The following is a 24,706-nucleotide window of genomic DNA, read 5'->3' on the forward strand; positions in this document are numbered from 1 at the left end:
GAAGCAGACGCTGGTGGAAGTTAAGCAAATTAAAAGCCTGTTGCTGCCCTGAAGGTCTTTCATTTTAGCTGTCACCTTCTTTTTTCTGCTAACTTTAGCTTTTAATGTTCTGGAGATGGACTTATGATTAAAAACCAACGACAAACAGATATTTTTTTAAAAAAAAGTCAAGTCAGTTCTGGAGGAAGGATTTGTGAATGGACTTGGAAATAGATTTATTAATTCCCAGTTTCCGGTTGAGGGAGCACCTCTGGTTTAGAAAGAATTCTTATCCAGTCGCATTTCTCTCCACCCTGATCTTTTCGCAGGATGGCATGAGCTTTGGACATTGCCATGGAAACTCTACAAGCTGAATATCCTGCTTCCTAGAGTCTTCTGCCTCTCACCTGCGTTGAGTCGAGGTGGAGGGTTGGGCGGGTCACAGATCCGCCAGGTGTGAGATACCCAAAGGGTGGTGGGTCCTGCCTGAAGAAAGCAAGCAAATAGGCTTCCCTTTTGTAGGCCATGTCTCCTAAGTCTGTTATATTGCACTTTCTCAAGCGGTTTGTAATAATGATAGTGGTGGTATTTGTAAAGCGTTTTCTAGGTGTCAAGCACCATTCTAAGCGCTGAGGGAGATACTAAACTTTCGGGTTGTCCCAGGTGGGGCTCACAGTCTTAATCCCCATTTTCCAGATGAGGTAACTGAGGCTCAGAGAAGCTAAATGACTTGTCCAAAGTCACACAGCTGACAAGTGGCGAAGCCGGAAGTTAAACCCACGACCTCTGTCTCCCAAGCCTGTGCTCTTTCCACTACAGTGCTCTACAAACAGGGAGCACTCAATGAGTACTACTGATCGATTGATTGCAACTGGGAGATGTGCAGGCTGCACCACCAGATTATTCAGGGTGGTGGCTGCAGAGAGGATGGGGTTAGAGTCCAGCTCCATCCAGACTGCATTTGGAGTCAATTTTATCATTTAATGAATGGTACTTATTGAGTCCTTATGGTGTGCAGAGCACTGTGTTAAGTGCTTGGAAAAGTGCAATACAATTGGCAGACGTGATCCCAGATCACAACGAATTTACAGTCTAGAAGGGAAGACAGACATTAAAATAAATGACAGAGAAAATGGCATAGTATGAGGCTATGATCAGAAATGTTGTGAGGCTGAGGGTGGGGTGAATTTCAAGTGTTTTAAGGGGTACAGATCTGAATCTGATGCAGAAGGTAAGGCAATTAGGGGAAGTGAGGGCTTAGTCAGCCAACAGAGGTCTGTAGCTTTATAGTGGATCCGTGGGTTAAGATGGATCCTCAGCATTTTAGATGAGAGGAGAGCAGGGACCGGTGGGCTACTAAAAAGAGGTAGCATGGCTTAGTGGAAAGAGCATGGGCTTGGGAGTCTGAAGACATGGCTTCTAATCCCTCTCTGCCACTTGTCTGCTGTGTGACCAGGAGCAAGGTACTTAACTTCTCTGTGCCTTAGTTGCCTCATCTGTAAAATGGGGATTAAGACTGTGAGCCCCACTAGAGCAACATGATTACCATGTATCTACCCCAGTGCTTAGAACAGTGCTTTGGACATAGTAAGTGCTTAACAAATACTATCATTATAGTTATTATTTTTATTATTGTAGAGGCAATGAGTTAGGGGAGGAAAGGAGGAGAGGTGAAGAGAGAGTGGAAAAAACTAGAGGAGAGGGAGGAAGTTAGACCGTAAGCTCCTCGAAGGCAGGGACTGTGTCTAAAAACTCTATTGCGTAGTAATAATAATAATAATGATGGTATTTGTTAAGCGCTTACTGTGTGCCAAACACTGTTTTAAGCACTGGGGGAGATACAAGATAATAAAGTTGTCCTACCTGGAGCTCGCAGTCTTAATCCCCATTTTACAGATGGGGTAACTGAGACACAGAGAAGTCAGATGACTTGCCCAAAGTCACACAGCTGACAAGTGGTGGAGCTGGGATTAGAACGCAAGACCTCTGACTCCCAAGCCCGGGCTCTTTCCACTGAGCCACGCTGCATCTCTATTGTACTCTCCCAAGCACTTAGTATAGCATTCTGCATACAGTAACTCCTCAATAAATGGGATTGATTGATTGGCTGGTTGATTGAAACTGAGGCACAAGAGAGAGAGAAATTCCTGAACTGCATTCTCATCTAGTTAGATCGGCTTGGGAACAACTAAGACTAGTTAAAACCAAATATGAGCAAACTGTAATCAAACACCTATTTGGAAGGTTTATTATTATCGTAATGTTGTTATTATTTTACTGAAAGAATCATCCTAAAGTCTGTCAGGGGAACATGAACTTTAAAATCTTCATAAATGCAAATCTCTTCCTTCCTGAGGCGCTCTGCTGCAGTTCAGAAGCAGTTGCTTCCTACTGGGATACTCTGATGATACAATCCAGAGACTATTAACCGAGAAGGTTCCTGTGTGGAGGAAGCAATGGTTTTTCACCCATTAACCACCAGCGTGAAGCCCGGCTCTGGGAAATCACCTGGCCTAGGTTGAGAGGGCCGGTGGGATAGAAGAGGGTAACAGGAAGGAGCCAGCCCGGAGTTTGCCCTCTGATTTTCCACACTCTAGAGAATCTGAAGACTCATTTGTTACTGCCGCCCTCTGATTCAGTAAACTGAGGCACAGAGTGCCTCTTTCTAGCCTTGGCCTGATCTAGAGAAACCAGGGTCCTTAATGTCGACTTGCAGGGCGATCTGGAATCCCTGTTGAGTCATTAGCCTCTGGACTAACATCCAGTCTCCCAAGCCCTCAACACGTATGTACATATCTGTAATTTATTTATTTATATTATGTCTCTCTTACCCTTTAGACTGTAAGCTTGTTGTGAGCAGGGAATGTATCTGTTTATTGTTGTAATGTACTCTCCCCAGTACTTATTACTGTGCTCTGCACATGGTAAACGCTCAATAAATACAAGTGAATGAACGAAATGGGAGAAACCCCCTCTTTAACCATAACACTGGGAATCGGCAGATGCCCTGCAAGTCATCCCAAAATGCTTGACCACTCTAACACCCCAGAGCAAAAACAGTAAGGAAGACGATCCTTGGGCTAACCGTCGGTCAACGCTGTCTCTCTGGTCTTCCTGAACACCGAAGCGGGCCTGACCCTGGGGGCCCTGGTGGGATATTATAAATAATGAAAGTGACGTGCCCAGTTCAGACCCGGACTCCGACAATAAAGGGAGAGCTGGAGGAAGCAGAATCTCGAGTGGAGTGGATGGGGCCTTTCCACGGGTCTGGGAAGTTTTTTCCCAGTTTGAGAACGGTCAGTCGTCTAATGACCCCCCGAAATAGGGGGATCAGGATGGGAACAGCGGGTCTCCTGTAGACAGGCTGTCCTGCTTTGATGGTTGGCATGGGTTTTGTCCTGTCGTCTTCACCTGGGCTTTTTTCCTTCTCTTTCTCCTTCCCTCCCTCCATCTGCTGGGCTGCGCCCTCCCGGAGTGGCCTGGCTTCCTCGTCTCTCCTGTCTGGTCCTGTCCGATCCGGGCTAACGCCCTCGGGTTCCCAGCTGGAGCATCAGAGGCTCTCAGAGGGGGCGAGGGGGTGTCGAGGGCGGGCCCAGAGGGGAAAGGAAGGGGTTGAGCCGCTCTGACGAGGCTCAACGAGAAAGGGAAGCAGCAGGGAGAAAGGGGCTGGGGGGAGGCGGTGGGCTCGCTCTCCCTACAATCAATCGGCTTAGAGGACGAAAGCGGAGCCGCTCATCGAGGATTAAAGCAAAGTCCGTATAATACTGAGCGGGGGAAGGGGGGCGAGAGAGAAGGGGGGAGAGGAGGGAGGGGAAGAAGGGGGAGAGGAGAAGAGGAAGGGGGAGGAGAGGGAGGACGAGCAGGGAGGAGAAAGAGAGCGTTTTCAATTCCAAACTCGCTGCTGATTTGGACTCTTTCCTGCGGTCTGAACACACACACACACACACACACACACGCACACACGCATCACACCCGGGCGCGCATCACACACAGAGACACAGGGGCGCAGAGCCTCGCGCGGGCACACACACACACACACAAATACACACACACACACACACACACACACACACACACACACACACACACACACACACACAGAGGCGTCAGTGCGCGGGAAGATTGGGCTTCGCACCCCGGTGTCCGGGGAGACAGGGCGCAGGAGCCGGTGCGGTTCGGCTCGTCCGGAGCGGGTTCCCGGCCTCAGTCCAGGACAAGACCAAGGGAAGGGGCAGGACAGGGCAGGGCAGGGGGAGGATGTCTGCGCCCAGGCACCTCCCGGCTATGCCCCTTCCTCCCGTGCCCCTGGCCGCCTCGCCATGCAGGAGGCAGGAGAGCGCCTGAACCAGATGGAGTTTGTATTCCCGGGGCCAACATGCGGAAGATGAACGGCCTGAGTGTCTGCCTTCTCCTCTGGGATCTGCTGGACCTGGCGCTGGGTGAGTGACTGACAGGGAGGCGGGGAACGGGTGGGGGGCGGGAGGGGAGGGTGTAGGGGGAGGGAGCGGCGTGGCTGGGCTACAGAACCCCAGCCCTGTCCTTCCAGGCCGGTCCCGGTTCCCCCCAAATGTCCTGGTCCAGTTACCCCCACCACACACACACACACACCAATGTCCTGGTCCAGTCCTCCTCCAGTATCCCGGTCCAGTTCCTCTCCAGTGTCCCGGTCCAGTTCCTCCTCCAGTGTCCTGGTCCAGTCCTCCCCCAGTGTCCTGGTCCAGTTCCTCCCCTCCCCCAGTGTCCTGGTCCAGTTCTCCCCCAGTGTCCTGATACAGTACCCCCCCCCACAGTGTCCTGGTCCAGTTCCATCCCCTAGTGTCCTGGTCCAGTTCCTCCCTCGTGTCCTGGTCCAGTCCTCCCCCAGTTTCCTGGTCCAGTTCCTCCCCAGTGTCTTGGTCCAGTCCTCACCCAGTGTCCTGATCCAGTTCCCCCCCCCCCCCCCCCCCCCCCGCAGTGTCCTGGTCTAATTCCTCCCCAGTGTCCTGGTCCAATTCCTCCCCAGTGTCCTGGTCCAGTCCTCCCCCAGTGTCCTGGTCCAGTTCTCCTTCCAGTTCTGCCCCAGTCCCCCCCCCCCCATTCTGTCCCAGTTTGAGTCCAGTTCTTTCCCCAGTCCTGGTCCAATTTCTATCCTGGTTCAGCTCTTCCCCCGTTCTCCCCCAGACTCACAAAGTCCTGGTTCAACTCTTCCCTATTCCTGCCCCAGTCCTGGTCCAATTTTTCCCCAGTTCTCCCTCTGTCCCTCACCAGTCCCTCACCAGTTCTTCCCCAGTTCTCCCCAATTCTGCCATTGTCCCCCCAGACCCCCCAGCTCTGGTCCAATTCTTCTCCTCTTCTGATTCAATTCTTTTCCAGTTCTGATCCGATTCTTCCTCAGTTCTGGTCCATTTCTTCCCCAGTTCTGGTTCAGCCCCTGCCCCCGCCAAGGTCCCCCCAGTCCCGTCCAGCTCTCCCCTAATCCTGCGTCCATTTACCCTCAGTGTCCCAAATCTGCGAGTATGGCCGTGGGAGGAGCGGGGTGTTTGTACTGGAGGGTAAATGTGATGGTGTGTGGAAGTGTTCGTATTTCTACGTGTATGTACTTGTATGTGTATTCATGCCTGTGTGAGAGTGTGTACTTGTGTTTTCCTCCAGGCACGTTTATTTTGCGGCTCGTGGAGCCGGGGTGATTGACGGGCTTGTCTGTCTTTGCTGGCTTCACTTCTCAGCTGCCCCCGCGGGCGGGGCCGGAGGATGCGGGGGGCGTGGGCAGGGCTTGGGGTGGGAGGACCAGGTGAGGGTCTCCCTTCCACCTTGCGCTCCGCTGCCCTTTATCTAAAACCCGGGCTTTCTCCTCATTTCGGGTCTTTGTTCCTGAGTGGCCCAGGATCCAAATCCTGGGGTCCCTCCGCCCCTCCCTCCGATCTGGGCTGCTCGGAAAGGGGCTCTGCCCTGAATCCTGTCCGGGAAGGGTTCGAGGGGCACAGATAGGCGGGGGTTCGGGGGATGGGAGTGGAGGAGAAGGACGAAAAGAGGGCGGGGAGAGCATCCTCAACCTGTCATTCCCTCCAGCTCCTCTCTCCTTACCCCTTCCTCTCTGCCCCCTCTCCCACTCCCATGCCACACACTTACTGGTGCCAACTTTGGGTACCGGGAAGCCCAGCTGCGGCTGGAGAGGGGTCCTGGGGTGCCCCCCTCCCGCGGAAGGAGAAGTAGCCGGGAGAAGGGCAGGGCCTCAGTTTCCCCTCCCTTCCTGTCTCCCTCCGGACCTCCTGGGTCCCCTTGTTTCTCCATCCCCTTCCCAGCACCGCCGCTCTCTCTTTCGCATGGCTTTACATGGCTCCGTGGGTATGGGAGTGCCCGTCTTCGGGGAGGGGGGGTAATGGGGTGGCACCCTGCCCCCCATCCCGCCCTTTCCCCAGCTGGGCGAGGGGCAAGGGGCTGTGCCAGGCCAACCTCGGAGGGGGTCGCTGGGCAGTGTCAGCCAGGCTGCCCCATTTATCTCTCTCTACCCGAGGCTGCGGGGCTGGGTGGGGTCGAGGATGGGGGGAAAGAAGATGGGGGAGCAGAGGTAGGGACGAGATTGGGGGATGGGGAGCAGGTGGGTCGAGATGGGGGGCAGAGATGGGGGCGCAGATGGGGGCGAGATTAGGGAAGGGGGAGCAGAGATGGGGCACAGGGATATTCGACGGGTGAGACCCATCCGACCCCCGGGGGTGGGGAAGGTGGGAACGGGACTTTTAAAACTGGTTAAAATGTTTCCGTCGCCCTCCGCCCCTAAAACGGCCGGGTTTTGCTCCAACGGGGAGAGGGGTTGGGCCGGGACATTTGCCAGCCTGTCCTGCGGGCAGGGGGAAGGGAGGAGAAATAGATCCCCAGTGGGGGGCCAGGCGGAGGGGGGACTCCCCAGAGGCCGAACATCAGGAGGGTGAGGCTGGAGGAAAGGAAACATCATTCATTCAATCGTATTTATTGAGCGCTTACTGTGTGCACAGCACTGGACTAAGCGCTTGGGAAGTACAAATCGGCAACATATAGAGAGGGTCCCTACCCAACATCGTACCTGGAGCTGGATAGCTGCCTAAACGGGGCTGGGGTCTTACTCGCCCTCCCCCGTCCTTAACTCCCCCGGGGGGGAAACAGAGGGACAGCACGTCTACAGGGGGCCGGAGACCACCTAGAAGGGACAGGAGCGGGACTAGGAAAGAGAACTCCCCCTCCTCCGGGTGGGAGGCCGGGCGGGGGGTCTCTGGGGTTCGGGGTTCCGGGTTGGCAGGCCAGCTGGCTGGTCAAGGGGTACAGCCCGCAGAATTGCCATCCATCGCCTTCGGACACCCGCCCACATCTCTCCATCTTCCCACGGAAGGGTGGAACCAGGTCTCCGGCAGCAGGAGTTGAGGGATTTTCCAAGGATCCGGCTTGGTGGGAGGATGATGGGGTACACATCTGGGATCTGCCGCTTTTTCTTCATCTCTGCAGCCCCTTTCTGTCTTCTTCCGGCCTGGGTCGGGGGGCAGAAGGAGGCAGGACTCTTGCTGGGACACTGTTAACTGGCCCTTCCAGCTAACCAGAGAGCAGAGGGCAGGGACTGGTTGCTCAACCTTCTGGCCTCTCGCCCTGCTCCTGCATCCTCTATTTCTTCACTGGGTGGCATAGCCCACTGAAATCCCAGCAGAACGGGACTCCTAGGTCCAACGGGACCAGAGGCAGGACTGACCTGTCTCTCCCCCCAACACTGTCACTCCCTCCCCTAAGCAGGTGAAGGAGGTAGTCAAGACTGGGCCAGCTGGGCTCTGGGCCCGAGGGCCAGATATGACGTGCCAGCTGTGCCAGAGGAGGGCACTCTATCCCTCTCTGACCCACCTCCTATAAGCTCGTCCCGGAGCAGGGACAAAGAGATGGGGCAGACTGTCTCATCTCTTTGGGCAGAAGGGCCACGGGCTTTAGATATGCTCACCCAACCCGGCACCAGGAAGAATCCCAGGGCAAGTTTTCCCGCACACTTCCTGGGGCAAATTGTCTATCTTAAATGGGTAGAGCCCGGCCTTGGGGATGTGGGGAAGGGAAAGGGGCGGTCCAGATGTCTGGAGTCAGAATTACCCATCCCTTCACTTGGAGCCTTGGGGGTGCAGGCTGGGTCTGGGGTGTGTGAGCCCCCTTTTTCTTCTCTTCCTCCCCATATCCCCGACCCTACCTCCTTCCCATCCCCACAGAACTTGTATAGATATTTGTACAGATTATTACTCTATTTATTTTACTTGTACATATTTACTAGTCTATTTATTTTGTTAATGATATGCATATAGCTTTAATTCTATTTGTTCTGACGATTTTGACACCTGTCTGCATGTTTTGTTTTGTTGTCTGTCTCCTCCCTCTAGACTGTGAGCCCTTTATTGGGTGGGGACTGTCTATATGTTGCCGACTTGTACTTCCCAAGCGCTTAGTACAGTGCTCTGCACACAGTAAACGCTCAATAAATACAATTGAATGAATGAACGCCACCCTCTCGAACCGGTTAAATCCCTCCTTTCTCCTGAAGTTCTCCCCCCTCACCCCCCGGCCTTCTTTAATGGAACACCAACCTGCAGGGCTGTCAAAAGCTCTTTGTAGCTTTTGCAGTCTGCCCCCTTCACTCCAACTTCTGCTTGAACCAAATTCGCCAAAGCATTTCCCAGTCCACTCTATCACAAGGTCTCCCTGGTCCTGTTAAGCCCTCCAGTCACTCAAATGATAAAAAACCAAAAAATAACACAAGCAAACAACACCTGGGCAGGTGGATATGCCCCACCCCCTGCCCCTTTTCTGGGTTAAGTTTCTGCCATTAAGTGGGGTGTTGGGAGAGGGGACAGGGAAAAGGGGTGTTTGGTAACTGAAGTTCCACCAGCACAGAGAAAGTTAGGTCAAGGAATCGTTTGACTTGACACCTAGTCCAGAGGGGAGCAAGAAATCTTCTTAGGTGGGCCTGGGAAAGAAGATTGTGAGCCTGCTGTTGGGTAGGGACCGTCTCTATATGTTGCCAACTTGCACTTCCCAAGCGCTTAGTACAATGCTCTGCACACAGTAAACGCTCAATAAATACAATTGAATGAATGAACGCCACCCTCTCGAACCGGTTAAATCCCTCCTTTCTCCTGAAGTTCTCCCCCCTCACCCCCCGGCCTTCTTTAATGGAACACCAACCTGCAGGGCTGTCAAAAGCTCTTTGTAGCTTTTGCAGTCTGCCCCCTTCACTCCAACTTCTGCTTGAACCAAATTCGCCAAAGCATTTCCCAGTCCACTCTATCACAAGGTCTCCCTGGTCCTGTTAAGCCCTCCAGTCACTCAAATGATAAAAAACCAAAAAATAACACAAGCAAACAACACCTGGGCAGGTGGATATGCCCCACCCCCTGCCCCTTTTCTGGGTTAAGTTTCTGCCATTAAGTGGGGTGTTGGGAGAGGGGACAGGGAAAAGGGGTGTTTGGTAACTGAAGTTCCACCAGCACAGAGAAAGTTAGGTCAAGGAATCGTTTGACTTGACACCTAGTCCAGAGGGGAGCAAGAAATCTTCTTAGGTGGGCCTGGGAAAGAAGATTGTGAGCCTGCTGTTGGGTAGGGACCGTCTCTATATGTTGCCAACTTGCACTTCCCAAGCGCTTAGTACAATGCTCTGCACACAGTAAGCGATCAATAAATACGATTGAATGAATGAATGAATGAATGAAAGTGGGCTTTAATGGACCACTAACTAGGCTTCTGAAAGGATCCAAATCTGAAGCAGAATGAACAAGAGTGATTGGTTCTCTGCTTCACCGGATCAGGACACTGTGGATCTGAACTGAGATTTCAGGGGCAGCTACAGTAGCACATTTTGCCAGATGCCTCTCTCCACTTCTCTTCCCAGGCTGGTGGGGGGCCTGACTCCCAGGCAGCCAGGATGGCATCATCTTTATTAATTGTCCTCTAATAGGAGGGGGCTGCCTGCCGTAACCGGGGTTTAATAAGTGTTCCCTACTTCATTGTTGCTATTAGAATTCCATCCATCCACCCAGCTGTAAACTTTTTTCTTTCAACTACCTATGCATGATAATGAGTTTTGGAGAGGTTGAATTTTTTTTTTTCAAGAGCGATGTGGAATTTGCTCATGCTCTTTTCTTTTGTAATGATAGAGCCGCTTTTTTTTCTGGGGGGTCAACAGCCAGTTACTATGTCTTACCTCCGCCGTCCCCCACCCCCCTCACCCCGTTGCAGTCTGCCTCTGAGGAAGGCTCAAAAGAAACCTCACAATCTTCTTTTGCTCTCTCCTTGGGCTCAGGAAAATTATAATCCTTATTGCAGTATTTTAGTACTTTCTATTTAATACTTGGCAAAACCGCAAGGTAGATTCCATGAGGAAAGATTTAAGGGCCTGAATAATTGTCATCAGCCATAGGCATGGTTTTTTATGGTATTTGTTAAGTGCTTACTAAGTGCCAAGTGCTGTACTAAGTGCTATAAGATATCAGATTGGACACAGTTTATGTTCCATATGGGGCTCGCAGTCTTAATCCCCATTATACAGATGAGGTAACTGAGTCCCAGAGAAGTTAAGTAACTTGCCCAAGGTCACACAGCAGACAAGTGGCAGAGCTAGGATTAGAACTCAGGTCCTCTGACTCTCAGGCCCATGATCTTTCTATTAGTTCACACTGTTTCTCTTTCCCGCAAATGTCTCTAAACACTTCTTGAACCTGTGTTCCACTTTTCAGGGTTAAGATGTGAGGTCAGTGAGAGGATCAAAAAGGGTTCACACACATTCCATCGGATTGTGTGGGTTCCCTCGTAAAAGCAGACTAACATCCTGATCCTCCTCGGGCCCCATTTGAAGTAAAATGGCCTGTTGGATATCAAGAGATAAAGTTGAGGCAAAATATTGTAATTACTTTACCAATTTAGGACCATGGTTCAAGCTGGGCTACATTCCCTTTCCTAAAGATGGTAGGGGCAGGAGAGACCCGTCTGAAAGGGACAGATATGCAGACAGGGAGTTTACCAACCCAGACACACTCCAGAATTCAATCCCCACAAATTCACATCAAAGATGATGGTTCCAGCCCAATCCCAAAGTGATGCCAAATCATTTTGACAGCATGCTCCATTTCACAATCTCCTTTGCATTTGAGGAAAAGCTAAGCAGTGAAAAGGTGTTTGGGTTTCTGTGGAAATTAGCCTTGGTTTTGCCCTTTGCAGACAGGACCACTCGAGGCTTGGTGGTAACTTTACTCTGAAGATTTGTAGAATTGAGGACATGGGGTTGTGTGGGACAAAAGATTGTGAGGCAACAATGCCTTTGCTCTGTGCAATCCCTGAACAAAGCTCACATACTGCAGGAGAACTGAGCTCATCTTGAATGAAACCCAATCTTTGAGGCACTGCCTCCTTTTTCCAAAGCTGCCAGATGGGAAGGTGGAGAATCTTGTTGTCTCCTGCCTGTCAGCTTAGAATGAGGAGCGATTTAGGACAGTGCAATTGGGACAGATGATAATGTCACATTAATTTTGCTCATCGCCTCCATCCTCGGGACCAAACATTTTGGTGAGCTTGCATGACCTAGTGGAAAGAGTCTAAGTCTGGGAGTTCAAGGACTTGGATTCTAATCCCAGTGCTACCACATGCTTTCTGTGTCACCTTGGGCAAGTCACATAACTTCTCTGTGCCTCAGTTTGCTCATCTGCAAAATGGGGATTCAACACTTGCTCTCTCTCCTACTTAGATTGTGAGCTTCATGTGGGACAGGGACAAGTGTCCGAACTGATTAACTTGTATCTACTCCAGTGCTTAGCACAGTGCTTGGCAAATAGCCAAGCTCTTAGTACAGTGCTCTGCACACAGTAAGCATTCAATAAATATGATTGAATGAATAGCAAGCACCTAATAGCAAGCATCATATATAATAATGATGATGATAGTAATAACAATAATAATGATAACTTTCAAGACTGCACTAACTCAGGCCATGAACAAATAAGGCTATGGTTGGATTGAGTCTGTCAGTTTTCCTGACATTTCACAATTAAGACTCTTTCTAAAATGATCCACACCCTATAGTTTTTGTTTTTTTCTCTCTCCCTCTCTTCAGCCCCCGCTTTTTTCCCCTCTCTCTTTCTCTCTCCCTCTTTCTCTCTCTCTCTGCATCTATAGATATTCAAAATGTAATTAGTGAGTTTTCTTTATCTGGTGAGCTAAATGTATGAACTGGCTGGAAATCATCCAACCTCTTGTGATGGTGTCTCTTGTCAACTGCCAGACCCTGTTGGAAAGCACAGAGGTGTGAATGTTGATTCCGGGAACATGGTTTGATGGCTTTTTAGCGGGAACTTCATCTTCAAGACAAATGCCCTTTCAGGAAGTGATGTCACGCGTTCCTTAGCTGTTGACATTTATAGTTATAAACACAAAGCTCCTCGCTTTTCTGCAGAAATAATGGCATATGGGGTGGGATGGGGGAGCTTTTCACTCCCTCTCTTTGTCTTCTTAACAAAATTACTGTTGCTCTATCTGGCATCTCCCTTGGTTTTTTGTGGGGGGTTTTATGCTTAGGCCTGACCTAAGTACCCAGCACTCTTCTCAAACCTGCCTGACTTGGGAGCAGGCATTCTCACCTGTCCCCGTGCCCCCTAAGGCATTCTAGAAGCTCAATACCATTCCCTATTTCAGGAAGCCTATGGAAAGATCTCTAGGCTACATTATCTCTGCCTAGTCTACTGGGAAATTGTGGCCATTTGGTACCTCTCTATGCCTCATCACCTGTGATGTTTCAGACCAAGATTCAACTAACCCATTTTTGACCTCTTCCCTGGTAATGTTTTCCCTTCCCCAGGTGATACTGGGAAATGGTGTAGGGGGGGCGGGGAGGGGACAGAGAGAGACCATATCTAGAGAGGATTGTCCTTGAGTGGGTTTCCGAAGGCAACTTCCCTAGAAATATTTAAGAATCTGGGCAGGTTTGGGGCCTGCCCTGGTTGGATGATTCAAATAGTCTTGCAAATAGTTTTCTAAAGTCATTGAGCCACAAACATTCCATTTAGCCAGCAAAATCTGCATTGAACCACATCCCTCTCCCAGTTTTATCTCTTGCTATTCCCTAGATCGCATTGCTAAGAACATACAAGCATCTATCTACCTGTAGCGCACCCTCAGGATCAATATCAGAATCAATAGCACTTATTGAGCACCTGCAGGGTCCAGAGCACTGTATTAAGTGCTTGGGGAATAAAGAACCTAATACCCATCCTCAAATTGCTTAGGCAGGGAACGTATCTACCAACTCTGCTAGAATGTTATATTGTACTCTGCCAAGTGTCTAGTACAGTGCTTTGCACACAGTAAGCACTCAATAAATGTGATTGATTGATTGAATGATCAGAGTCTACTGGGAAGAATTCAGAGTCCCCACCACCACTTCAGACCCAAAGATTCCACCCCCCACAAAACAAAGAAATAGGGAGCATAGAGAAAGTAGACTCAATTTCTTATTAGTCCTGGTGCTTAATTTGTATTAGACTGATTTCCACTGCACTGGACCTGTTACCCATTCAACCCTGAGCCCTCAGGCTAGTGCTTATTTTCACGGCTAGTCTAGACGACCTCCTGAGGATGTTAACACTATGGATCTCTGTAACGAGCCCCTCTCCTTGGCATGGAGCCCATCCTTGCAGTGGCCACTCCATTGGCATGCCAGCTGTCAGCCAGGAGAAGGGCCAAGAACCGAAATGTGCCAGGAAAGCGGGTGCTCTGAACTCTGTATCCTTCTTTGTCCCTCCAGGCACCAGGGGAGGGGCAGGAGGAACAGATACCCAGCTTCATCCCCCATAGGCTGATCGCCCAGTGGAGGGGAAACCAAGGCATAGCAGATTGAGGGCCTGGGTGTCAGAAGGTCATAGGTTCTAATCCCTACTCTGCCATTTGTCTTCCGCATGACCTTGGGCAAGTCACTCAGTAACCTCAACTCAGTTACCTCATCTGTAAAATGGGGATTGAGACTGTGAGCTCCACATGGGACAGGGACTGTGTCCAACTCTATTGGCTTATATCCACCCCAGCGCTTAGTGCAGTGCCCGGCACGTGGTAAAAGTTTAGCAAATACTGTCATTATTGTTACTATTATTATTATTAGCCTCAGGAACTGAATTGACTCTGGTGGGCCGGGCAGTTACGGTAGGAAATCCCGTGAGCTGGTAAAGTCATTACAGGGCTAGTAGATTTTTGGCAAATATTTCCAAAGCAGGTTTATTCCAACATCTTCCAACTCTCATCCAACCACCCCTGGCAGCCAGCATGTCCATTCAGCTGGCGGGAAAGGCCTGGGCCTGGAAATAAAGGAGACCTGTATTCAAGTCCAAGCTTGACCATTGGCCCCTGTGTGACCTTAACTAAGTTGCTTTGCCAGCCTGCTCCAAATTTTTCCCCAGATGGCCCAGGAAAAGGTAAATAAATAGAAAATGGGGACGATTCAACCTTTCCTTTTCCTGCCTCACAAACTTTCCTTCGGGGATCTGTGAGAATAAGTAATGTAACAGATGGGAAAGAGGCTGGGAAAGAGAGATGGGCTATAAACCCCAAGTTTTATCATTGGGGCTAATGATTTCTCTCTAGGGTTCCCAGGCCCATTTGCTAAACTTCTCTCAGTATCTGAAAATTTCCCAGACCTTTTTCAGGGATTGACCCACTTCTTTCACATCGCAAAGACTCTTCCACCCTCAAAGAGGCCTGATAAACTCCAAGCCGCCGGCCGATATCCAGAAAGCACCAGTTCCATTGTTCCGGGTCTCAGGTTGTGCCCCTGATTGGCTCCTTGAATCGATCCTTCCACTGCCATTCATTCATTCAATCATATTTATTGAATGCTTACTATGTGCAGAGCACTGTACTAAGCGCTTGGGAAGTACAAGTTGCCAGTCCCCTTTGTGGTGTGGGTTGAGGCGTCAGAGAAGGTTGGGCCTGGGCTCAGATCTGTTGCTCTCCACTGCTGCCATCAATCCGCTCGTGATCCACATTCCCAGATACCTGTGGGGAACTGGCCCAATCCAAAAATCAATCAATCAGTGATATTTACTGAATGCTTACTGTGTGCCAAGCACTGTACTAAGCACTTGGGAAAGTACTATATAACAGAATAGATGTATTCTCTGCCCACAAGGAGCTCACGGTCCGGGGTGGGGGTGGGAGGCCCTGTTCCAAGCCAGTTCTAGAAACACTTAGGGAAGTTCACCAGGATATTTTTAATGGTATTTGTTAAACACTTACTGTGTGTCATGAGCTGTTCTAAGCTCAGGGATCCCACATGGAGCTCACAGTCTAAGTGGGAGGGAAAACAGGCATTGAATCCCCATTTTGCAGCTGAGGAAACTGAGGCCCAGATAAGTGAAGTGACTTTCCCAAGGTCACACAGCAGGCAATAGGTAAGGGCAGGATTCGAATCTAGGACCTCTGGGTTCTCTTTGCTAGACGATGCTGCTTCTCTGGACTTGCCAAGGTTAATGGTGTCTGGAGCTACAAAGAAACAACACCTTTCCCTCTTTGGTCTGAAGCAGCTGGCCTAGTGGCAAAATCAAGGGCTTGGGAATCAGAGGACGTGGTTCTAATCCAGGCTCTGCCACCTGTCTGCTGTGTGACCTTGGGCGAGTCACTTAATGTCTCTATGCCTCAGTTATCGCATCTGTAAAATGGAGATTAAGACTGTGAGCGCCATGCAGGACAACCTGATTACCTTGCATCTACTCCAGCGCTTAGAACAGTTTAATAATAAACAGTTTATTAATAATAATAATTACTATTATTATTATTATTTTCTCAGTGATAATGTCCAGGGCAAGTGGAGCAAAGAGGAGCAGAAAAAGCATGGTTCTCCTCTTGTGCCTGGCCCAAGCTCAGAGCATCCTCTGCTGCCCTAAATGTAAGCATCAGGGGAAATATAGGCCCAGCACCGGCTAGCTCACCAAGCTTGATGCCAATTGTCCGTCCCTTCCTGAGCTCCAGAGCCTGAGCTGGGCAAGAGGTTGGGCTGCAATGATGGTGACTGATCCAGGCAACAAGGAAACAAAAACTGGCCAGAGCACAGGCCTGGGAGTCAAAAGGTCATGCGTTCTAGTCCTGGCTCTATCTTGTGACCTTGGGTAAGTCACTTCACTTCTCTGGGCCTCCGCTACCTCATTAAGAGTGTGAGCCCAATATGGGACAGGGACTGTGTCCAACCTGATTAACTTGCATCTACCCCAGTGTTTTGAACAGTGTTCAGCACATAGTAATAGTAATAATAATAATAATAATAATAATAATAATATTTATTAAGTGCTTACTATGTGCAAAGCACTGTTCTAAGTACTGGGGAGTTTACAAGATGATCAGGTTGTCCCACGGGGGGCTCACAGTTGTCATCCCCATTTTACAGTTGAGGGAACTGAGGCCCAGAGAAGTTGTGACTTGCCCAAAGTCAGCTGACAATTGGCAGAGCTGGGATTTGAACCCATGACCTCTGACTCCAAAGCCCTTGATCTTTTCCACTGAGCCACGCTGCTTCTCTAAACACTTAACTAGTACCATAATTATTATTATTGTTATTATTCACTTCCTGTCTCATACACAACCCACACATACACACACATACACATGTACAGCCACACACACACACACACACAAACCCATCCATAACCATATACTAGCTCCTGTTCTGTTTGTTTCCAAAGATGCAATTATTCAGTTGTATTTATTGAGCATTTATTCAGGGCAGAACACTGTCCTAAACTCTTGGAAGAGTACAGTAGATTAGTAGATGTGATCCCTGACCTTAAGGAGTTTAATATATAGGCAAGATCCTAAAGTAAATTATAGAAAGTGGTAAGCAACAGAGTTTAAAAGTGTGTACACAAGTGCTCTGGAGTGTGTGAGGTGGATGAAGTATTGAAGTGGCAGTAGAGGGGAACTAGGATGAGAAAATGAGAGATTAAACAGTGAAGCCTTCCTGGAAGAAATGTGATTTCAGAAGGGTCTTGAAGCTGGAAAGAGCAGTGCTTTGCTGGATAGGAAAGGGGAAGGACTTCCAAATGGGAAAGATGATGGATGTGAAACTAAGAACAAGTCAGTTCAGAGTCTGGCTTGACAGGAACAGAGGGTGCAAGCTGGACTGTAGTAGGAGAAGAGAATAGATGACTAGGAGGGACAGAGCCGTTAGAGCTCTTTAAAATGATGGTGAAGAGTTTTGGCTTGATCCAGAGAGGAATGGGCAATCTTCAGTCCTTAATATAGAGCATGGCACATAGTAAGTGCTTAACAAATATTATTATTATTATTGTTACAGGTTTCTGAAGAGTGGGAAGATCCATGCAAAATCATGTTTTGGAAAATGATTGAAGTATCAGAGTGAAGTATGACTGGAGAAGGAGGGAGTGGAGGCCTTACCACAAGAATTGGGAAGTTTTGGACCAATACCCGTTTTCTAAAACACACAAACCACCACCTTGCTGTAGAACCAGCATGGTCTATTGGATAGGGCACAGGCCTGGGTATCTGAGGATCTGGTATCTAAACCCACTCCACCCCTTGTCTGCTGTGTGACCTGGGGTGAAGCACTTAACTTCTCTGGGCCTCAGTTACTTCATCTGTAAAATGGGGATTGACAGCCCCACGTGGGACAGGGACTGTGTCCAACCTAATTATCTTGTATCCACCTCAGCACTTGGTACAGTGCCTGGCACATAGTAAGCACTTAACAAACACCCTAAAAAAGTAAAAAAAAAAGAAGTTTGAAGAAAGTGGAGCACCCGAAGTCTGGGAGCCAGTCAGGGCACCCAGTGAGACAGGTGATAGGGGTCCATTGGGAATGAAAATAAGATGCTCTCATCTTGCTTGAGCTCTCCTAGAAGTTGGGGGTGAAACCGCACCATGGCTTCCTGGCTGGGAGTCAGAGGGGAAGTCAGGGTAGGGGTGGGGGGTATTAAAAATAATACTTGTCATTATTATTATGGTATTTGTTAAGCACTAACTATGTGCCAAGCTCTGTCCTAAACGCTGTGGCAGATACAAGCAAATTGGGTTGGGCACAGTCCCTGTCCCACAGTGGACAGCTATAATTCCCACTATATAGTGGGAGTCTATAATTCCCATCTTATAGATAAGGGAACTGAGGCACAGAGAAGTGAAGTGTCTTGCCCAAGGTCACAGAGCAGACAACTGGTGGAGCTGGGATTAGAACCCAGGTCCTCTGACTCCCAAACCTGTGCTCTTCCCGCTAGGACTGGCTGACTCAGGGGCTCAGCTCCCATCCCTCATGTCGGCCGTCTGAAGGTCGAAGGCAGGTCATGAGGGCTCTATCTCCCATCCCACCGCTCAGTGATGTTCGTTCATTCATTCAATCATATTTATTGAGCACGTACTGTGTGCAGAGCACTGTACTAAGCGCTTGGGAAAGTGCAATATAACAATAAGCAGACACATTCGCTGTCCATAAAGAGCTTACAGTTTAGAGGGGAAAACTGGGAGAAGGTCTCCCTTCCCACAACATGAACAGGGCCTGGAAAGCCACCACTCTCTCCGCTCCCACTCCGAGGGGGTGGGCATAGAGCAGAGCAGCTCCAAGAGGACCACGAAACCCAGTCCTCTGCCCCTGGCTAGGCCCTGCTGGCTCAGCTCTCGCCTGGCGGCTTCCAGCCTCATAAATCACCCAAGCCCAGATCAGGAGCCGCTGGGGGAGGAAGCAGCTGATCGGTCGGCTTTTTGTTCCCTTGCCAAGTTGGTCCTCTTGCCCTTTTGTTTCCTTTCTGCAGAGGCGCTCGCAGTCCTGATGGGGTTGTTTTTAACTAATGACTGGAACTTCCATTATCTCCCCGGCATGATCTCTTCCTCCTTTCGCCAGCTCCTTCCGAAAATAAAATGTCAATCACGGGCTGGTGCGGCGGCTTTATGGTCCCGGCTGGGGGAGTGCAGAGGCCTGGCCTTCGGCAGCAGGGGCGGGAGGCAGCACCTATGTCTGTCCACCCGTGGAAGGGTCAGATGGCTGGACGGCTGGACTCCTGGGAGGCTGGGAGGGGCACAGGGTGGGCGTGTGAGGCAACCAGGCAGGGGATGTCATGGAAAGCAGAAGTACCAGTGTTCTCATTGCCGAATACCGCTTATTGTCAAGTGCATATTCATCGGCACAATAGCTGCAAGCTGGCTCTGGCTCAGAAATAAACAGGTGATTAAATCCTAATTGCCATCCGGCACCTAGTGTCACAGGCAGACCCGGAGTTGGGGCCGGCACATCGTAAAAATGCTACTGTGGCTTTCTGCTGGGGAGAAATCATTTTGGATAATGGGACCCAAGTTGACTTTGAGGGGAGAAACACCAGACTTTTGGGGGGGGCTCAAGGACAGATGGGAAACAGGGATGAGGGCAACAGTATTTTAGTTCAGAGAGGAGAAAGCAGAGGGGAGGCTTAAAGGACCCCTCACTCAGATCAGCCTCAGAGCTGCTGTGTGACCTTGGCCAAGTCATTTGACCTCTCTGTGTCCCAGTTTTCTCATCTGTTAAAAAAAAGTATCAGTAATGCACTCCTACCTCACAAGGTTGCTTTGAGGCTCATTGATGTTGGAAAGTAAAAGCAGCATAAATTCAAAGTGGAACCTTGATATAGCAAGTCAGCCTATGAAATCCTCATTAGAGTGAGAGGAAACAAAGGGGCTATTGTAATCCATGGTCATGGGATTCTCTCTGGATATAACAAGGTCTCATTACAACAGATTTTTTTTTGCCAAAGCACAGTGACTCACAGTGCAGAAGTAAAATTCTTTTTTTGAGTGCTTGCTAGGTGCAATGCACTATTCTAAGCACTTAGGTAAGTAAAAAAAGATGGCTAAGACATATTCCTGTCCTGTGAGGAGTTTACACTCTAAAGTGTAAGGCAGGCCTAAAAATATTTGCAAACAGGGAAGTCAGAATAAATGCATTGAGGTTTCATCGGCAACTATTTTAAAGGATTGGCAACTCTTTTAAAGTTCAGGAGTGAATGAGTCTGTGGATTATTCTGAGCATCCCTTTTGACTATCATAAACATCATTATTAAGGTGTTGCCATGGGTTGGAGAAGGAGGTAAAGTAAGAGAGTAAAGCTACTGGCTCGAATCAGCAGCCTCATTTATGATCCGCCCTGTTGATCATCATCAATCGTATTTATTGAGCGCTTACTGTGTGCAGAGCACTGTACTAAGCGCTTGGGAAGTACAAATTGGCAACATATAGAGACAGTCCCTACCCAACAGTGGGCTCACAGTCTAAAAGACTGTTGATGAGAAACAGCATGGCCCAACAGAAAGAGCATGGGCTTGTGAGGCAGGGAACCTGGGTTTTAATTCTGCTTTACCCGCCGTGTGACCTTGGGTAAGTCACTTAACTTTTCTGTGCCTCAGTTTCCTCACTTGGAAAATGGGGATTCAATACCTGTTCTCTTTAGACCGTGAGCCCTGTGTGAGACAGGGACTGTGTCTGACCTCATTACCTTGCATATACCCCAGGGTTCAGCACAGGGTTTCTGAAGTACCAGAGTTATTATTATTTTCATGATCTGCCCAAATTACAGAGAGCCCTCTGGAGACAGAGCAGGAGAGTGAAAGAAACAATACGTGTCCCGGCTTCAAGGGGGAGACAAGCAAACATTAATACAATGACCTTAAAGTGCCTAATATTCCATCTTCTATAATCTCACATCTCTCCGCCCTAGTTCCTCGCCCTACTGCGTCACTTTTACTCGTGAGTCTGTACTCATTATGTAATAATAATAATAATAATAATAATGGCATTTGTTAAGCACTTACTATGTGCCAAGCACTATTCTAAGTGCTGGGATAGATACAAGGTGATCAGGTTGTCCCATGTGGGGCTCACAGTCTTCGTGAACACACACCTACTTGATTTTCCCCTACGCATAATTTATTTTTATGTCCATCTCCCTCTCTCCACTGTAAACTCCTTGTGGACAGGGAATGAGTCTACCAACTCTGTTATATTGCACAGTCCCAGATGCTAGGTGAAATTCTCTGCACACAGTAAGCACTCAATAAATATAATTTACTGATTGAGTATCTAGAAACAGAAGCTCAGGGTGATGTTTAGTATACCAAGAGAGTAGAGCTGACTTTTCTCGGTGATTTTGACAACACATTGGGAAAGGAATAATCTCATTTGAAATGCAGATAGCTGTGGGAAATTGATGGAGAGATTTGAGTAGCTTCAGTCCTGTGAGGTTTGTCTGGGAAGGCTTCCTAGAGCCGGGGGAGTCTTGAGCGGTATTTTGTAGGAGGGAAGTGATATAGTTCAGGGAGCTGGACAATCCCCTTTTAGACTGTGAGCCCATAGTTGGGTAGGGACCATCTCTATATGTTGCCGATTTGTACTTCCCAAGCGCTTAATACAGTGCTCTGCACACAGTAAGCGCTCAATAAATATGATTAAATGAATGAATGAATCCTGACTGTGGGGATATTATGTGTAAAGTCATGGAATTGGTTCAGTTGAGTGGAGAGAGGCCATAAGAAAGAGGGAGATAGGGGAGCCAGGTGGAGAAGCAGACTGTAAGAAAGCTCATGTGGGCAGGGAACTTGTCTTCCAACTCTGTTATACTGGACTCTCCCAAGCACTTAGTATAGTACACTGCCCAGTGTAAGTGCAAAATAAATATGATCAATTGATTGATTGACTGAAGCCGAGATGGGGCCAAATAGTTAGTGCTCTCCTTGCAAGACTCCTGGGTCTGAGGCTCTGGAAGTTCAGAACTTGGGGTGCATTTTCTCCCCATCTCATGCCCTGAGACTTTGACTGAAAGCAGTGTGGCCTACTAGAGCAAATGCCCGGGAGCCAGAAGGACCTGGGTTCTAAATCCGGCTCCACCACTTGTCTGCAGAGGGACCTTGAGCAAATCACTTCAATTGTCTGTGCTTCAGTCACCTAATCTGTAAAATGAGGATTAAGGCAATGAGCCCCATTTGGGGCATGGACTGTGTCCAATCAGAATACTGTGTGTCTATCCCAGTACTTAGTACAGTTGGCCGGCACTTAGTAAGCATTTAAGAGACACCATTTTAAAAAAAAAGCTCTTAGGCTCCTGGTTAACTCCATCTCTGTCTGCTCCTTCAGTTGGAATCACTACTGGGGTTCCCAGTTCTATGACAATCTGGGCCCACCCCAGTGTTCTCTCACCCTGGCCAAGCTCTCCTGCGGTCACCTTTCCCGCGAACCCAGCCCATAAACAACCCTTTTCCCAAAAAAATATCTCTTGAGATTTTTATTCTCTTTACATGAGCTTAATTCTCTGCTCCCTCTCCCCACCACCCAGCTCCCCAAGCCCCTCCACATGTAGACGTCATTAGCGGAGTCTTTTCTTCTGCCTCTTGATCAGTAATAATGCTAACTATGATGAAATCTGGCACCATCCCCTGCAGCAGCCAGCTAACAAGCCGGATACGGTGACATTCATCATTACCCTTTATTTCTCATCTTTCAGCCAGTTTTCAATCCACCTGACGGTTCACATTGACTTTGATGAGAACTAATTTTGCAAGTAAAATTTCATGCGACATGTTGTGTCAAATGCATTGCCAGAGTCTCGGTGTACATCAGCCGCAATTTCCTCACCTGCTCATCCCCTAATGCCATCCTGCAAGATGTGCTGTTTATAGCCCAATTCCCTCCATGCCCCCCAAATGGGTCTTATTATTTCTATTGGAAATAACTCCTGGATCGTAACTCATTGTTTTAGTTTTCTGCTGCCCACCACATATGGAATCAATTCCCAGGGTCGCCCTTTTGTACTTTTACTGAAAGGTCAGTGTCCCATTTGTATTGGCTGTTCTTTTGATACAACCACACGATGCCACCAGAGATCTTGAGTGGGCATCGTGCCCTCCTGTTGTGCTTTCCTGGGTGGCACCAGGCTGCCATGTCCCTGTGCCCATCTGCTGGCTTTCTGCAATCCCAGGCACAGACGGACAGCATCTTGGCACTCTCTGGAGCAGGGAGAGGACAGAGTACGTCTTCCCTCTCTGCCTGATCTCCCGGAACTCAGAGAGTTCTCAGCATGGACCCCAAGATGTGATCCTTGACTCCTGGGGGCCCAACAAGCCCCCAACAAGCCAAAAAGCAGCGTGGCCTAGTGGAATGAGCATGGGCCTGGGAGTTGGAAGGGCCTGGATTCTAATCCTCCACCATTCGTCTGCTTTGTGGCCTTTTTTGTTTTTTTATGATATTTGTTAAGTGCTTTGTTGTGTCAGACACTGTTCTGACACTGGGATAGTGGAAGTTAAATAGGTCAGACACAGTCCCTTTCCCACACGGGGCTCATGGTCTAAGTAGGACGGAGAAGAGGCATCCCCATTTTACAGATGAGGAAACTGAGACACAGAGAAGTGAACTGACTTGCCCAAAGTCACCCAGCAAGCAATCTGCAGAGCCAGGATTAGAACCCACGACATTCTGACTTTTGGGCCTCGGCTGTCTCTAGTAAGCCATGCTGCTTCTTGGGCAAGTCACTTCGCTTCCATATGCCTAAGTTCCCTCAGTTAGTCAATCAATCAATCAGTGACTCAGTTACCTCATTTGTAAAATAAGGATTAAATTCTCCCCCTTCTGACTTAGACTGTGAATCTTGTGTGGGACAAGGACTATATCCAACCTGATAAACTTACATCTACACCAGTGCTTAGAAAAGTGCTGGACAAGTAGTAAGTGCTTAACAAATATAAATTTTTTAAAAAAGCAGGTCATCCCAAGGAGAGTGCGGTGGAGTGGAAAACTTGGTTCCTTGCAGGACCAGAGTCATCATGCTGTTCAAACCCTGAAGAGAACACCTTTTATTAATGCTAGTGAGATGTAAGCTGTGTCTGTGGAGCTGTTGAAGAAGCTCAGTGGAGCACTACTGGAAAAGCAGTGTCACCTAGTGGAAGGAAAACAGGCCTGGGAGCCAGAAAGCCTGGGTTCTCATCCCAGAACTTCCACTGGTCTGCTGTGTGACCCTGGGCAAGCCATTTTACTTCTCTGCACCTCAGTTTCCTCAATTTGTGAAGTGGGTATTAATAACCTCTTCGCCCTCCTATGTTGGGCGGGGACTGTGTCCAACCTGATTATCTCATACCTTCCTCAGTGCTTAATGCGGTGCTTTTCACATAGTAAGAGCTTAACAAGAGCTTAGAGAAGCAGCGTGGCTCAGTGGAAAGAGCCTGGGCTTGGGAGTCAGAGGTCATGGGTTCAAATCCCAGCTCCACCACTTGTCAGCTGTATGACTTTGGGCAAGTCACTTAACTTCTCTGGGCCTCAGTGACCTCAACTGTAAAATGGGTATTAAGACTGTGAGCCCCATGTGGGACAACCTGATCATCCTGTATCCTCCCCAGTGCTTAAAACAGTGCTTTGCACATAGTAAGCACTTAACAAATGCCATTATTATTATTATTATTAACAAATATAATAATAATGATAAAAGTGGCTTTGTCCAAAAGCTTCAAGTTCTGCCTGTTCATCAGCTCCCTGTGAATTTGAACTTGGGTGGTGCCATCTGTTTCTCCACCTTCTAGATTGTGAGCCCGTGGTTGGGTAGGGACTGTCTCTATATGTTGCCAACTTGTACTTCCCAAGCGCTTAGTACAGTGCTCTGCACACAGTAAGCGCTCAATAAATATGATTGAATGAATGAATGAATGAAGGGAGCTGATTTCAGTATTGGCTGGCGGCAAGTGTAGATGATTTACTTAGAGTGTGAATTCTCAGC

The 24,706-nt window shown here is 48.8% G+C and overlaps 1 protein-coding gene across 1 annotated transcript in view; it reads left to right on the plus strand.

Moving 5' to 3' along the window:
- Window positions 1-4,008: 4,008 nt before the first annotated feature.
- Window positions 4,009-24,706, plus strand: part of IGSF21 (immunoglobin superfamily member 21) — a 386,505-nt gene continuing 365,807 nt past the window's right edge. Inside the window, exon 1 of the mRNA XM_038747515.1 lies at window positions 4,009-4,418. Coding sequence (XP_038603443.1) covers window positions 4,355-4,418 — 64 coding nt within the window. The 5' untranslated portion in view covers window positions 4,009-4,354. The remainder of the gene's footprint in view (window positions 4,419-24,706) is intronic.

Source organism: Tachyglossus aculeatus, chromosome 5, assembly GCF_015852505.1.
Source record: "Tachyglossus aculeatus isolate mTacAcu1 chromosome 5, mTacAcu1.pri, whole genome shotgun sequence".
Taxonomy (NCBI): Eukaryota; Metazoa; Chordata; class Mammalia; order Monotremata; family Tachyglossidae; genus Tachyglossus; species Tachyglossus aculeatus.